Source organism: Notamacropus eugenii, chromosome 2 (genome assembly GCF_028372415.1).
Source record: "Notamacropus eugenii isolate mMacEug1 chromosome 2, mMacEug1.pri_v2, whole genome shotgun sequence".
NCBI classification, from domain to species: domain Eukaryota; kingdom Metazoa; phylum Chordata; class Mammalia; order Diprotodontia; family Macropodidae; genus Notamacropus; species Notamacropus eugenii.
Genome location: NC_092873.1, coordinates 26,372,235 through 26,385,570, shown reverse-complemented (window position 1 = coordinate 26,385,570; position 13,336 = coordinate 26,372,235). Strand labels below are relative to the sequence as shown.

The 13,336-nt window shown below is 54.8% G+C and overlaps 1 protein-coding gene across 1 annotated transcript in view; it reads right to left on the bottom strand.

The window, feature by feature from the left end:
* The window catches only part of MOB2 (MOB kinase activator 2), a 93,836-nt gene extending 81,057 nt beyond the window's left edge, over nucleotides 1–12,779 (bottom strand). Inside the window, exon 1 of the mRNA XM_072639512.1 lies at nucleotides 12,590–12,779. Coding sequence (XP_072495613.1) covers nucleotides 12,590–12,606 — 17 coding nt within the window. The 5' untranslated portion in view covers nucleotides 12,607–12,779. The remainder of the gene's footprint in view (nucleotides 1–12,589) is intronic.
* Between the last annotated feature and the right edge of the window lie 557 nt (nucleotides 12,780–13,336).

The window sequence follows — 13,336 nt, the reverse complement described above, 5'->3', positions numbered from 1 at the left end:
CTCCAGCCCTTCCCCACCCATTGAGAAGGCAAGAAACTCCATGCCCATTATATCTATGAAATTCCCATGATAGCCAAGCAACAACAAAAAAAAAAAAACCAAGGAAAACAAATACAGAAAAGTCTGTTTTTGTTCCTTCTCTGGGGATGGACAGCATTTTCCATCATGAGTCTTTTGGAAGTGTCTTGGATCACTGTATCACTGAGAAGACTAAGTCTGTCACAGTATATCACTGTTACAATGTTGCTGTTACTGTATACAATGTTTTCCTGGTTCTGCTCACATCACCCGGCATCAGTTCATGTTAATCTTCCCTGTTTTTTCTGAAACCACCTGCTTGTCATTTCTTATAGCACCATGGTCTTTTACCATAATCACTGCCACAGCCTGGTCAGCCCTTCCCCAACGGATGAGCATCCCCTCCATTTTCAACAGCGCCACTGTCAGGATTTGGTACCAATGGAATTTGCAAAAACACCTTCATCCTGAATCCAGAGGCTGCTCAGGCCCTGCCCCCGAATCCTCCCTGAACTCACTCTTCCTGTTTCCGTGCCTTGGCTCCAGCCGCCACGTGGAGGCAAAGGTCACTTCTCCTTCCCAGCCCCCTGCTCTTCCTTTTAATGGACCCCAGCCCAGGGGCTCAGTCCAAAGAGGCTTTCAAAGCTGATCCCATCTGCTCACCTACCACAGTCAAGCCCTGGGGGAGAGGAAACTTGTTTGTGACTAAGGAGCAGCTGGAGATGGAGAGGAAGTATTCTTTCTCTTGGCCCTGGGGTCCTTGGGAGCATGAGCCAGGGTGTTTCAGAGCCTTCTCTCTGTTCCCACGGACAACCAAAGGCATCCCCAAGGAAGAGCACTCCTGCAAGGCTCTGTGCTCCCCTTCAGAAACAAGGCCTGCCTGAGTTTCTGACAATGGTCTCATTTCTAAGATATTTAAGGAATGGATGCAAATGCATATAAATAGGGGCCATCCCCCATGGACAATGGTCAGACAACAGACAGGCGGCTCTGAGAGGAAGAAATCCAGGATCTCCAAAGTCATATGGAGGGAACGCTCCAACCACTAATAATGGGAGCAATGCACATTAGAGCTTGAAGTGCCACCCCACACCTGGCAAGTTGACAAAGTTGGCAAACACAGGAGGGGCCAGAAGCCAGCGGGCACAGCAAGAGCTGAGGAGTAGCCCACGTCAGTCACATACGCCCAACCCTGGAGAGATCAAAGAAAGAAGAGGATCCGCGTGGACATAAGCATTTCTACCAGCCCTTTGTAGACACAAAGAACAGGAAGCAACAGGGGCGCCCGTCAGTGCCGGCCTCACCTCACAAGCCAGGAAGTGGCGCAGGAGGCCCCACAAGGACAGCAAGGCTCAGTTCCTGACAGAGGTCAGATTTGCCTCTGGCTGACACCTGTGCCCATGCTTCCTTTTCTCTTTCCCAATTAGTTCACCAAACTCATCAAAGTTACTACACACAAGGTCTAGCATGGTGGAGCTTGGGAAGGAGGTCCTACCACCTGCCTTTGGCCTGTTTCTGGGCACCACAGGGGATGGAGAGAGAACAAAGATGTGGCTCCTGCCCTCAGGGGTCTTACAGTCTAGTAAAGGAAAAGAGAAGCACGTACAATCAAGTACACAGAAGCATCCTAAATCAGGCAATGAGCATTGATTAAGCACCTACTGGGGTCACAGAGAGTCAGAGAGGACTGAAATAATTAAACAACCAAAGCTATGTGCCAGGCCCTCTGTGCCAGGCCCTGTGCCAGGTGCTGGGAATACAGAAAGAGGCAAAGCATGGCCCCTGCCCTTGAGGAGCTCACATCTAATAAGAGAGACAAGAAACAACGAGTCACCCACAAAGTCTATGCCAGAGTAGATGGGAAGATCCTGGCATGAAGGTGCATCTAGAAAATCTTCCTGGAGGAGGTGGGATTTTAGCTGAGATTTGAAGCAAGACAGGGAGGCAGGAGGCAGTGCTGAGCAAGGAGGGCATGCCAGGTGGGGGGGCACAGCTGGTAGAAATGCTTGGAGTCAGGAAATGAAGGGTCTTGTTAGAGGACCATCAAGGAGACCAGTGTCACTGGCATGTGCATGTGCAAGTGTATCTGTCCATATGCATGTGTATCTATGTACATATGTGTACCTGGGCACGGGCATACACGAGATATAAGAAGACTGGAAATGGTGGGGGTGGGGAGGTTATAAAGAATGTTAAAAGCTATGGAGTGTTTCCTGTGTGATCCTGAGAGAACGGAGAAACACTAGAGCTGAGTGCCTTGGGAGGAGACTTGGGGGCCACTCTGTGCGCCAGGAGATCACTATGACATCTGAAGGGAGGAGGGGCTGAATGGGGGAGAGACTGAGGCAAGCAGACCCTGGCACAAGGCTGCGCCAGTATTAGAGGAGAGAAGGGGGTGCTCCTGCAGCCCCTACTCTGAGCCAGGACCTGTGCTAATCGTTACCTCTTTGAATCCTCACAACTACCCCGGGGAAGGGGCTGGGATCATCCCCATCTTACAGTCAAGAGCCAGTCAGGGTCCATGCCCGCTAGTGCCTTTGGCTACCCAAGATGGTCAGGAGGTCCTGGTTATAGCTCAGATTTGGCGGGTGAGTCACAGTGAGTAGTAGAGGAGGAGTCTAGGTCGGCGCCCTGGACTCCAGTCATTGGGAAGTCTGGAATGGGCGTTGAGATGGGGGACAGATCAGAAGGGTGCCTGCTCTGCCCTGTTCTGACAGAGGGAAGGGCAAGGGGTGTGGTCAGGGCAGCAAAGCTACTCTGGGCATGCTGGAGAGGAAGGGTCCTGCAAGGGTCATAGGACAGATGCTGGGGAGCAGAGCAGGGGCCATGCGGTGTAGGGCCTCATGCTCCAGGAGAAGACGGCCATACTTCATTCTACAGGGAAATGGGGAGACATCAAAAGAAAGGGATCAGCAGGGTTTGAGGGCAAAGGCCAGAGGAAGTGGAAGAAGAGAAGCCCAGAAGATAAGGGGCAGCCCCAGGGGGAGTGGTGAACCTACCAAGGGAGAGACTCCAGGCACCCCCTTCTTGACATGGTCCCAGGAAGGTCACCAGGCAGCTACGAGCTCAGGTCTCTTACCCCCTGACACCTGATGGCCCAAGACCCTGGCGTGGGGGTGGAAGAAAAGGGCTGTGCCCCTCCCCACCCACCTCGGTTGTCCAGGTGACTCTGGGGGCACAATGGGAGCAGTCCTATTTGTGCCAGGGACAACCACAGGGTCTAGAGCAGGATGCTGAATCACTGATTGGCTGAGAGAGCCTAGTCAAGTCTCCTCTCAAGTCTGCTTCAGTTTCCTCTTCTGTAAAAGGAGCTCATGACAGCATCTGCCTGCTAGGACCCCGTGAGCTCACTAAGCACCTGCTGACTGACTGAAGACCTGCCTTTGCTCCCTGTCTCAGAAAATGCACTAGCTGCACAACTGGCCATATCCCATCACTTCTATTGGGCTCAGTTACCTCATCTATAAAATGGGGAACATACAAGTAGAAGTGCTTCCCTCCCAGGGCCATCAGAGAGGCTCATCCAAATTCTGAAATGTCATCATTCCAGAACCAGTCAGAGCCCAGCAGTGACGCCATCCAACCCAGGCACCCCAGAACCTCTGAGGCAACATCCCAATGAGGAGAGGCCCCCTGGATGATCCCAAAGGCAGCCACTCCACTTCCAGACCGAAAGCTGCCTAAAAACCTGGCCTCCACTGACCCCTTGCTCCTCTCCAGGCCCTTGGGGCAAAGTGAACCAAGCCTACAACCTCTCCACAAGCTTCAGACAAGCACATCCCTCCCTTAGCCTCCCCTTCCTGGGCTGACCATTCCTTGTCGCTTCAGCTGGCCCCAAGCCCTGGGGAGGCTCCTCAGCTCCCCTTCATCCTTCCTAAGCAACAGGGCAGGAACGAACTTGCCCCCTGCCATGGGGGTCTGTCTGTCAAGAGCAGAGGACAGACTCTCAGAAACCTGTCTTCTGGCAGGACAGCCCTTGGGCTGCCACAGCCTTGCAAGCCCACACAAAGTGGGCAATTCACTCCCCAGGCCTCCCCATCCTGTCCCTGCTGCCCATCCCTGGATACTCCTAAAGCACTCTCTTAGGCTAGCTGTGAGCGCCATCCCAAGAACCTTCCTATCAGAGGTTTCATGATGTGCGGTCACAGTCCATGATGTCCATCTGCCAATCCCCCCAAACAATGGGCATCTGCGTTCTCCCTTTAATTCTCTGGACCCCCAAGGGAGCTGTGGACCATCCTGACCTCTCTGTGGGACCTTGGGGTACAAGACCTGACCTGCTATGTTCTGGGCTCAGGTACCGCCTTCTGGACCAGGGCAAGGAGCAGTCAGGACCTGGCCCTCCTCAGCCATCTCTCTGGGTCCCCCCTTGAGCAGTGTTCCTTGGGATCACCCAGAAAGGAGCGTAAAGCCTTCCTGCCCCACAGTGCATCATCAGCCAACACTGGGAGATGCAGGTGTTTCACCTTGTAGGGCCAGGGGCCTTCTTCGAGCACCACCATTGCCACCACAGCCTCCATCACTGCTGCCACCTCCTCTCCAGGGCAGACTTCTGAGAGGAGATCAAGGACATCCCACTGCCCCTGCCCTACTATTACTGTTTGACATGTAAGGTTCTTCCATCCATCCACTGAAAGACGAAATGCCTGCTTTTTGTCTTAGAAATAGTGGCCCAAACTCCCCCTCTGCAGGCCCTCCCACAGGAGGATCCAGAGGAGAGGCCCATGAACCTTTGCCTGTTCCCAGCCATGAGAAATGGAGGCGATGACTAGCTGGTGTGGTCACGTCTGTTACAGATCCTACTGTGTGTTTTTAGATTTTCACATGCATTAACAAGCTTTGCTAATTATTTTTCTGTCTTTTAAAAAGATTCTTTGTTATTTGGGACAGCTGAGGGGGGGATCCAAGGGAAAGTATGAGGTATCAACACAAATGTATCCAGAAAACCACTGGTCCCGAATTTTTCTGGATCAGAGACAGCCTCATCTCAGCATGTGACAACGCTCTGGGCCCACAGAGATTATCAGCTGGTTCTCAAGGACATGCTGAGCTCAGCCTTTGTAGAATGGGCTTCATTAGCTGTGAGCCCATGAGAGAGATGGAGCCTCAGAGAGTTCATTCTAGCACCCCAGCCACGTCTCTTGAGGTGTCCAGGGCTGGTCATTAGAGGCTTCAGGGACCTGGCATCAGTTTGTCAGGAAAAACATGCTTCCAGCCGCCTGCTCAGGTCTTTCTGGATATCCGGGTGATATTACAGCAGAACAAGGCAGCAGTGACCCCAGGGGCATACCCAGACCCAATGGCCAAGCCTAGGTTCCCTAAAGTCATTTCTGGCTGCCACGATACACTTCTCAATCAGCACAAGCCCCTCCATTTCTGGAGCCCAGGCTGAGGGCTCAGCCACTCATCCGGGGACATCTGGACACTGCCCAGAGGGTTCTGGAATCCTCAGAGGCACCAGTGGCTCCTGCCCACCTTCCCTCTGCTCCCAGGGTATGTGGCTTCACATTCAAACTGTTGATCAGAGAACATCTTTCCCCCTTCTCTGTCCACAATTATTACTACTGAAGACCAAAGACAAATGAAAGTCTATGTGAAGGAAGACCCCTCCTGGGCTCCCTAGAGAAGAGGAAGAGAGAGGTAGAGAGGGGCAACGTAAGTGGACGAGGGGTGTCTGGGAACCTCTGCCACTGCCACTGCCCAGCCAGATGAGGATCCCTGAGACCAGTCTCACGTCATCTTTCCGGGCATTGGTTTCCCTATTTGTAAAGTGAGAAGCCTGCACCAAAAGATCACTGACCATCTGTCCCATGCTAAACTACATTTACACAGTAAGTGCTTAATAAATGCTTATGGAAGTGCCCTGAACTAAGAAACCACATGAGACAAGCCCAGGGTTCTACATCAACACTTACTTCCACCTCTGGTGCAGTTCCTCATCTACCTGACCTCTCAGACAAAAAGGTCAAGTCAAGACATGGCCCCCAAGGGATGCTGCTGAGGTCTGTGTCATTACTACCAGTCACTAACTGTCTTGGGGCATCACACAACACGAAATAAAAAGAAGGGGGGGACAACAGAAAGAATTCTAGGTCATGGATCTGAATCCTGTCTCTGACACCCTGGGTGAATCCTTTCAGCCGCTGCCTGCCTCAGTTTCCTTCTCTGTAAAATGGGGACACTAGCAGCAGCTGCCCCCTGGGGTTCTGGTGAGGATTCAAGAGACCTCGAAGCCTCAATGCTCCTGACACACGGCAGCCACTGTCGCTTTATCCCTTGTCGCCCACTGCTGCTTGGTTCATCATGGTTTTGTGATGCGGCTCTTGGTCTGGTCGATGTTATGCTGTCTCTGTGTTTGTGTTATGCTCGTTCTTGTTGCTGCCACTGTCCTCTTCCATCCTTGCCCGAGCACTGTGCTACCCACTTGGGCCTCTGAGCCTGCTGAGTGACTGGCCAGGGTGGGCAAGGCTGCTAAGTGGGACTTTCCCAGGGGGGGCAGCACCGGAGGAACAGCCATGGGCGGGACCTTCCCAGTGGGGGTGGCACTGGAGGAACAACCAAAGATGCCCCCTCCTCCTGGAGCCCCATCCTGTGCACACACTTTGGTGGGAGTCTCGATGCTGACCAGCTTCTGCCAGCCCTAGCTTTTCGTGCTGCTTCCTGCTCTCCCACATCTCACAGCTCAGGGGCTGTTTGGGCGAAGCTTGGCTGACAGCCCCAGTGGTCAGCACCTTCTGTTTTCTGTGTCCACTCTCTGGCTTCCCCCACTCCCACAAGGTTGGGGGAAGGCCCACGTCTGTCTTGATCTTCCCTACACATGGACCACATGAGCCCCAACATCTGAGCCCCCAACTCTGACTCCCCTGCCTGGGCAGGTGGGAGGCTCTGGGCCTGGACCAGCTGGTCTAGTGATAAGAATCTGTACTGTCTCCACATCAATATTCTGTCCTTCTATGCATCACCCCAAAGGCCCCCCTGGTTCCCTCTATCTTTGTCCTATGAGGGCTAACATGGAGCTGGACCAAAGCATGGCTCCTCAGGGACTCATCAGAGTCTGTGAGTGAGAAGACTGTAATCAGCCCCACTTAGAAGAGAAGGCACCTGAGAAGGGCCTGAGGCCTCCTGCCAGGGCATTCCTCATTTTACAGGGAGCTCAGGTCCCCCACACAGGAAGTGACAGGTCAAGGTGCAAACCAAGCGCCCCCCTCCCCACTTGGCCACAAACTCCCAGCCACACAAACCCAACAGAAGGGAGAGAAGCATGTGATCGGGACTCTCCTGGCAGATCAAGGCAGCAGAAGCAGAAGGGGGAGTACTGGGAAACCACATCTGTGACCAAGAGGACCCCTTCTGGCTCTCAGTCAGTCAATGAATGAGTATCCACTAAGCACCTAGTGTGTGCCAGCACCAAAGACAGCCATCCCAATCCCCCAGGAGCTTCCAGGAAGGACACAGACAAGTATCTACAGGCAGCCCAAAAGGACAGGGGAGTGGGGGGAGCGGGGTGGGGAGGCAATGGGAGAGGCAGGGTCGATGGGATCATGGAGGGCAGGAGGAAGGAGCATGTCCAGCAAGGCCGTGAAGGCACTGGACCAAGTCACACAAATGCCAAAGGAAGCCATGAAAGTTGGTCAGAGAGAGAAGTCACATAGTCAGACCTGGCTTTGGAAAATGGTTTTGTTGGCTCCAGGCAGACTGACCCAGAGGACAGAGAGGAGGAAAAGGACTGGGGACATCCTAGTCTGGAGGTGATGGGGGCCCCCACCCCAGGGTGGCCGAGGAGGATGCTAGGGCATGTTCTAGGTTAGTCCACTCCACTGTGGCTGTGTGGGCCAGAGAAGCTATGCAGGTACAACGGGTAGCGTCCAGTAACCGACCAGCTCAGTAGGAGGAGGAGGGGACGCAGGTACCTCATGTGCCTCAGGGGACAAGGGTCCAAGGACCCACAACATAGCAACGCTCCCTCCCTGCAGCTGCCACTTCCACTGGCCTTTCTCCTGGCCTCCATCATAGGGTTTCCAGGGCTCAGCTCAGAGAGCCCCCCAATATCAGTACTGCCAACTAGGAGCCTTGAATGCTGGAGCCAGGAGTTCCCACCCCCAAGTGTTGAGTACTTACAAGAATAAACTTCTGCAGTTTCCTTATCTCTCTGAGGGCAGCTCTGGTAAGACAGAGCTCACACAGCCAGAGATCAGGCCCACCAGTGAATGAGGGCCAAGCACAGGGCCTGGCACACAGTAAGTGCTTCATAAAGGTGACCTGACTGAAGAGGATAAAGGACCCAGAAGATGGTGAGGGAAGGAATCTGATTCAAACCCTGGGGGTCTTGAAGGCACTGGCCAGTGCTGGAGGCCAAAGGGCAGTCCCATGCTGGGCCCTTCCCCTCGGCTCCTCATTTCTAGTGTTCTCAGTCTATCTTGTTTTGGGGGTGGAAGTGGCTGGTGAGAGCAGCCGCCTGTTCAGCCCCATCAAATGGAGCGAAAGGATCTGACACAAGGAAACACCAGGGCCTTGGGGCGTTGAGTTCAACACCCTGGAGCCACCATCACGTATGACAGATCTGACAGTCCCTGAGGATTCCATGAACAGTCTCAATAACTGCTTCTGAGAACAAGAATGGGGAGACCAAGGGCTACCCAGACAAGCCCAGGGGGCTCCCAAGCTCAGCTGTGCCTGAAGAAAACTTGTGTCTTGGACATCCCCGACCTGAACCCCCTTTCCAAGTCAAGGTCTTGTTACAAGTCTGTCTCTCTCTGAAACCTGAATTTCTCAGGTCTAGATCTGTGTGAGGACATGGGCTTTCCGCTAGCCTTTGCTTGAAGGCCTGGCTACCCACACCCCATCATGCCTCAGCACAAGGGTAAAAGGCCTTGGCTCAGTCTGGCCTCCCACTAGGGGGCAGTAAGAGGACAAAAGACTGGGCCTGGCAGAAGGCCAAGGCCCTCTCAGGGCAGAGCCCTGGGCACACTGGCAAGCATCTCTACCCTTCAGGATGAAGCAGAGTGTGAAGCCAAGCCAGGCTTCCCTTGGGAGCCCACCAGGGAGCACTACTGCCCGCATCTACCTCCAGGGGCTGGTCCTCGCTCTGTGACTCTGACTGGGCTTGAAAAGCATCAGTCTGTGTTGTCCACCAAGGCCAGATCCTCCTTCAGCCTCCACTGATACTATAACAATGCCAAGGTTTCCCCAGGACCATCACTGAACAGGGTCTCCGCCAGGAGTAGCTGGGGGCCCCATGGAGAGAGTCAGGTTGAGCCCAGGCCAGCCATATCATTGCTGTCTGCCTCAGGTTCCTCATCTGTGAAATGGGTTGAATGCCAGCACCTCCCTCCCAGGGCTGGTGTGAAGAACAAATGAGACCATATTGGTAACATGCTCAGCACAGTGCCTGGCACACAGTAGGCATTCTATAAATTCATAAAGGTGACCTGATTGAAGTGGATAAAGGATCCAGAATGTAGTGAAGAAAGGAATCTGATTCAAACCCTGGGGGTCTTGAGAGCCCTTCCCCTCAGCTCCTCATTTCTGGTGTTCTCAGCCTATGTTGTTTTGGGGGGGAAGTGGCTGGTGAGGAGAGCAGACACCCGTTCAGCTCCATCAAACAGAGCCAAAGGATTTGACATAAGGAAATGCCAGGGCTGTTGTCAGGTAAGAGAAATTCACGTCTGAGGCTTTAGTCACAATGGAAGAGAGAACATAGCCTGCTTCAGGAGAGCCCCAGAGGAAGACCCCCAGGCAGCTTCTCTGGGCCCAGATGGAAACAATAGGGAGGCAACAACAGTCACTCTCCTTTCCTAAAAAGAAGATGAAGCAACTGCTTTACCTTGCCAAAGTCCTGAGGCTTGGGGGCCCAAAGGCCACCTCTGCTGCCCTGTCACTTCACAGTGCCAAGAACTGGTCCCCTGGCCTATGACCAGAGCCACAGGACCCAGGGCCTCCCTTCCTCCTTCAGCCACCTCCCACCCACAGAGATGGGAGCTACTGTCCCAGAAGACACCAAGTGAACACACCAGAGGACACTCCCAACAAAAAGCCTAAAGGGGAAGATGTGTGTGAACAGAGAGCAGACCAGCGCCACGCAGCGTCACCCCCTCACCAGGCCTCAACAGGTCTGGGCTTCCTGTAGGTCCCTCCCTTTCCTGAGAAGCAGCAGGAGGAGCATGATAAGGCTGCCTCGCCTTCCTCAGCAGAGAGGCACTCAGGCTGCCAGAGACCAGACCCAAGAATGGAAGGGACAACAGGAGGAAAAGGGGGTTTGGGACACCACAGTGCGCCCTTTTCCTGAGTGGCCACAAATGGCAAAGCTGCATTTCAGAAAGGGCCTGGGTGGTGCCCTGCATGCTCAGCACTAGATGCTTTGGCTTTTTCCCCTCAGCACCAAAAGCAATGCCTTAAAGGTAGTAGGCAAAGACAAGCAATAGCATTTATTAAACATGTACTCTATGTCTTGTTTGTGGAAAAGCTAGGAGGCCAGGATTGCTGGATTGTGGAGGGGTGGGGTGGGGGTGGGGGGGCACATAGGAAGGTGCCAACTTTAAAGGGCTCTGAATGCCCAAGAGGATTTTTTTTATCTGATACTGGAGATGACAGGGAGCCACTGGAGGTCACAGTAAGAGGTGACATAGTCAGATCTACACTTTAAGAAAACCACTTAGATGGCTGAGATGGACTGGAGTGGGGAAAGACTGAGGCAGGCAGACCCTGCAGCTGCTGTAACAGTCCAGGCATGAGGTGATAAGGGTCAGTACCAGGTGGGATGATATGTCATAGGAGACAAGGGGGCATTGGAGAGGTGAGAGATGGGGCATTGGAAAGGTGAAAGATGCAGCAGACGAGAAATGGACAAGAAATGCTGTAGAAGTGAAAACTACAAGAGATGCTGCAGAGGGAAAGGGACAAGAATTGTAGCACAGGGGAAATGGACAAGGGATGTAGCAGAAATGAAATGGACAAGAGATGTAGCAGAGGTGAAATAGACAAGAGATGGTGCAGAGGGGAAAGGGACAAGAGTTGTAGCACAGGAGAAATGGACAAGAGATGTAGCAGAGATGAAATGGACAAGAGATGTAGCAGAAGTGAAATCTACAAGAGATGCTGCAGAGGGGGAAGGGATAAGAGATGTTGCAGAAGTGAAGTTGACAGGCCTTGACAGCTGCTTAGATGAGGGAGGGATATGAGGGATCCAGGATGACTCCTAGGTTGTGAGATTAGGAGAGGACTGGGAGGATAGTGTTGCCTTTGACAGTAATAGGAAGGGTAAAGGGGGAGGGTTTAGAGAGAAAGAGGTTAGGTTTAAGGTGTCTACTGGACATCCAGCTGGAAATGAAAGAGGAGGTCAGCTGAAAGGCTGAGCCAGACAGGCAGATCTGGGATTCATGGGCACAGAGACACAGCTGCTCCACTGTGCTGGATCACTAACAGGCACACTTCAGGGAAGAGTCACAAACACGCACCCCTCTCCCCTTTAAGGCCAAGCCCAAGTTAATGAATAACAAAGCACCAATTTTACAGTTACTATCCTTGTTCCTTTCCTCTCTCAACACCCATCTCTGGAGGCACTCAGAGGGCCTGGGGCATGCAAAGACTAGGATCCCTTCCAACTCTCCCAGCCATGAATCTTGACCCCCAAGAGACACAGCATTGGGCATCCTGGCCCTGAAAGTCCTCTCTCTCTCAGCCAACCCCTGCCCAGACTGGAGTTTGGAGAAGCACTGAAGACCCCATAGAAGCAGACATATCAAGTGGTCTCTTGTGGATGCCAGCAAGCTGCCCACCTCAGACTGCCAGAGGCACTGCCCCTTTGCTGGCACAAGAGACAGGACAACCAAGCAAACTGATCACAAGGAAATGAGGCTTCATCTCTTGGCCTAGCCCCAGGTGCCCCTGATCCAGGTGCCCCTGAATCAATCCTGGCCCCAAAGGTTTCCCCAAATGGGCAGTCTCTCCTGCTGGAAGGGTGATCACACAATTCCTCAAAGCCTAACAGCTCCAGCATCCAGCACCCCAGAGGCCCCAAAGAAGCACCCCTGCCCCCCACAGTGTAGCCCATATGTCCATCATCAGCCAGTCAGTCAAGGATCAGGTATAAGGAGACCACAATGGGCCACAAACAGAGCTGAGCAGGGGGGCTACAATGAGGACAACACCCCTTCCCCATCCCGCTCCAGGAACTCCCAGGACAAGCAGAACACAGGCAAGACACGGCACCCGGGGGAGAGGGAGCGAGGGAGGAGGCAGTGCCGGCAAACGCGGCAAAGGCTCGGAGTCGGGAAAGGCCCCAGGAGCTATTCGGGACACGTGCCGACGCCGCACTCCCGCGCACCCCGAGCTCCTCGCCCCCCACCCAGCCTGGGCACAGGCCGCCTAGGGAGAGTACAGCACCCCAAGATCTGTGCCCTGCGCCTCGTACGTCCGGCTCTCCATCCTGGACAAGCGACGCCCCTCACCCTCCCCTCCAGCCCTGACCTCTCTCGGTCGCTCCACGGCCTTGAATGCCGGGAGCAGGGGCAGCAGAAACACCCCCTCGGCGCCCGCGGGCCCCCACCTGCCTCCACGCCGCGCCCGCACTCACCCCATGAGCCAGTCCATGGCGGCCGGGCCTCGCTCTCCTCCGCCGCCTCGGCCTGCTCCGCCTCGGCCTGCCTCAGTCTCCCTCCGGCGGCGGCCGCGGCAGTGGCTGCGGCGACCGGAAGTAAACACGCTCACACTCCCGGGCTCGCGCGCGCGCCCCCCCGCCGCCGCCCCGGGTCCGCCGGACGTGACGTCACGCGTGCCGTAACGCCCCCGCCCCGCCTCCTCAGGCGCTTCTGGGAAATGGAGTCCTGGCGGCGTGGCCGCGGCGATGCAGCGCCACAGCGCCCTCTGTCGGCCAGAGCGGGAGCGGCGCGGAGGACCTGAGGAAGCTGGAGGAGAGCTGCAGTGACAGACCCGAGGACAGGCGGTCGGGCGCAGCACCCAGCCCGGCGTGGGAGGCGGGGACTGAGGCAGGGACCCGAGGGACAAGGAACCCTAGAACTAAGCGCTGGGGGCGCTCCCTTCCCTCCCATCCCCCCGGGGGCATCCAGCGCATGGTCCAGTTGACAGACGGGTAAACTGAGGCTGGGGACGAGCAGAGCCTGGCAGCTGCCCCTCACACTGGACGCTCTATCAGTCAGTCAACAAGCCTGGGGGTCTTACGGGCCAGGCCAGGGTGCTGAAGGTACCAGGACTGACGCTGACCTAGACCTGCTCTTCTGGAGGGGACCAGATGCCCCCTCGAAGCCCCTTCCCTCTCCTTAGGATGGGCAGGAGAGGACTGTCCCCCACCCTGGCAGGAGCC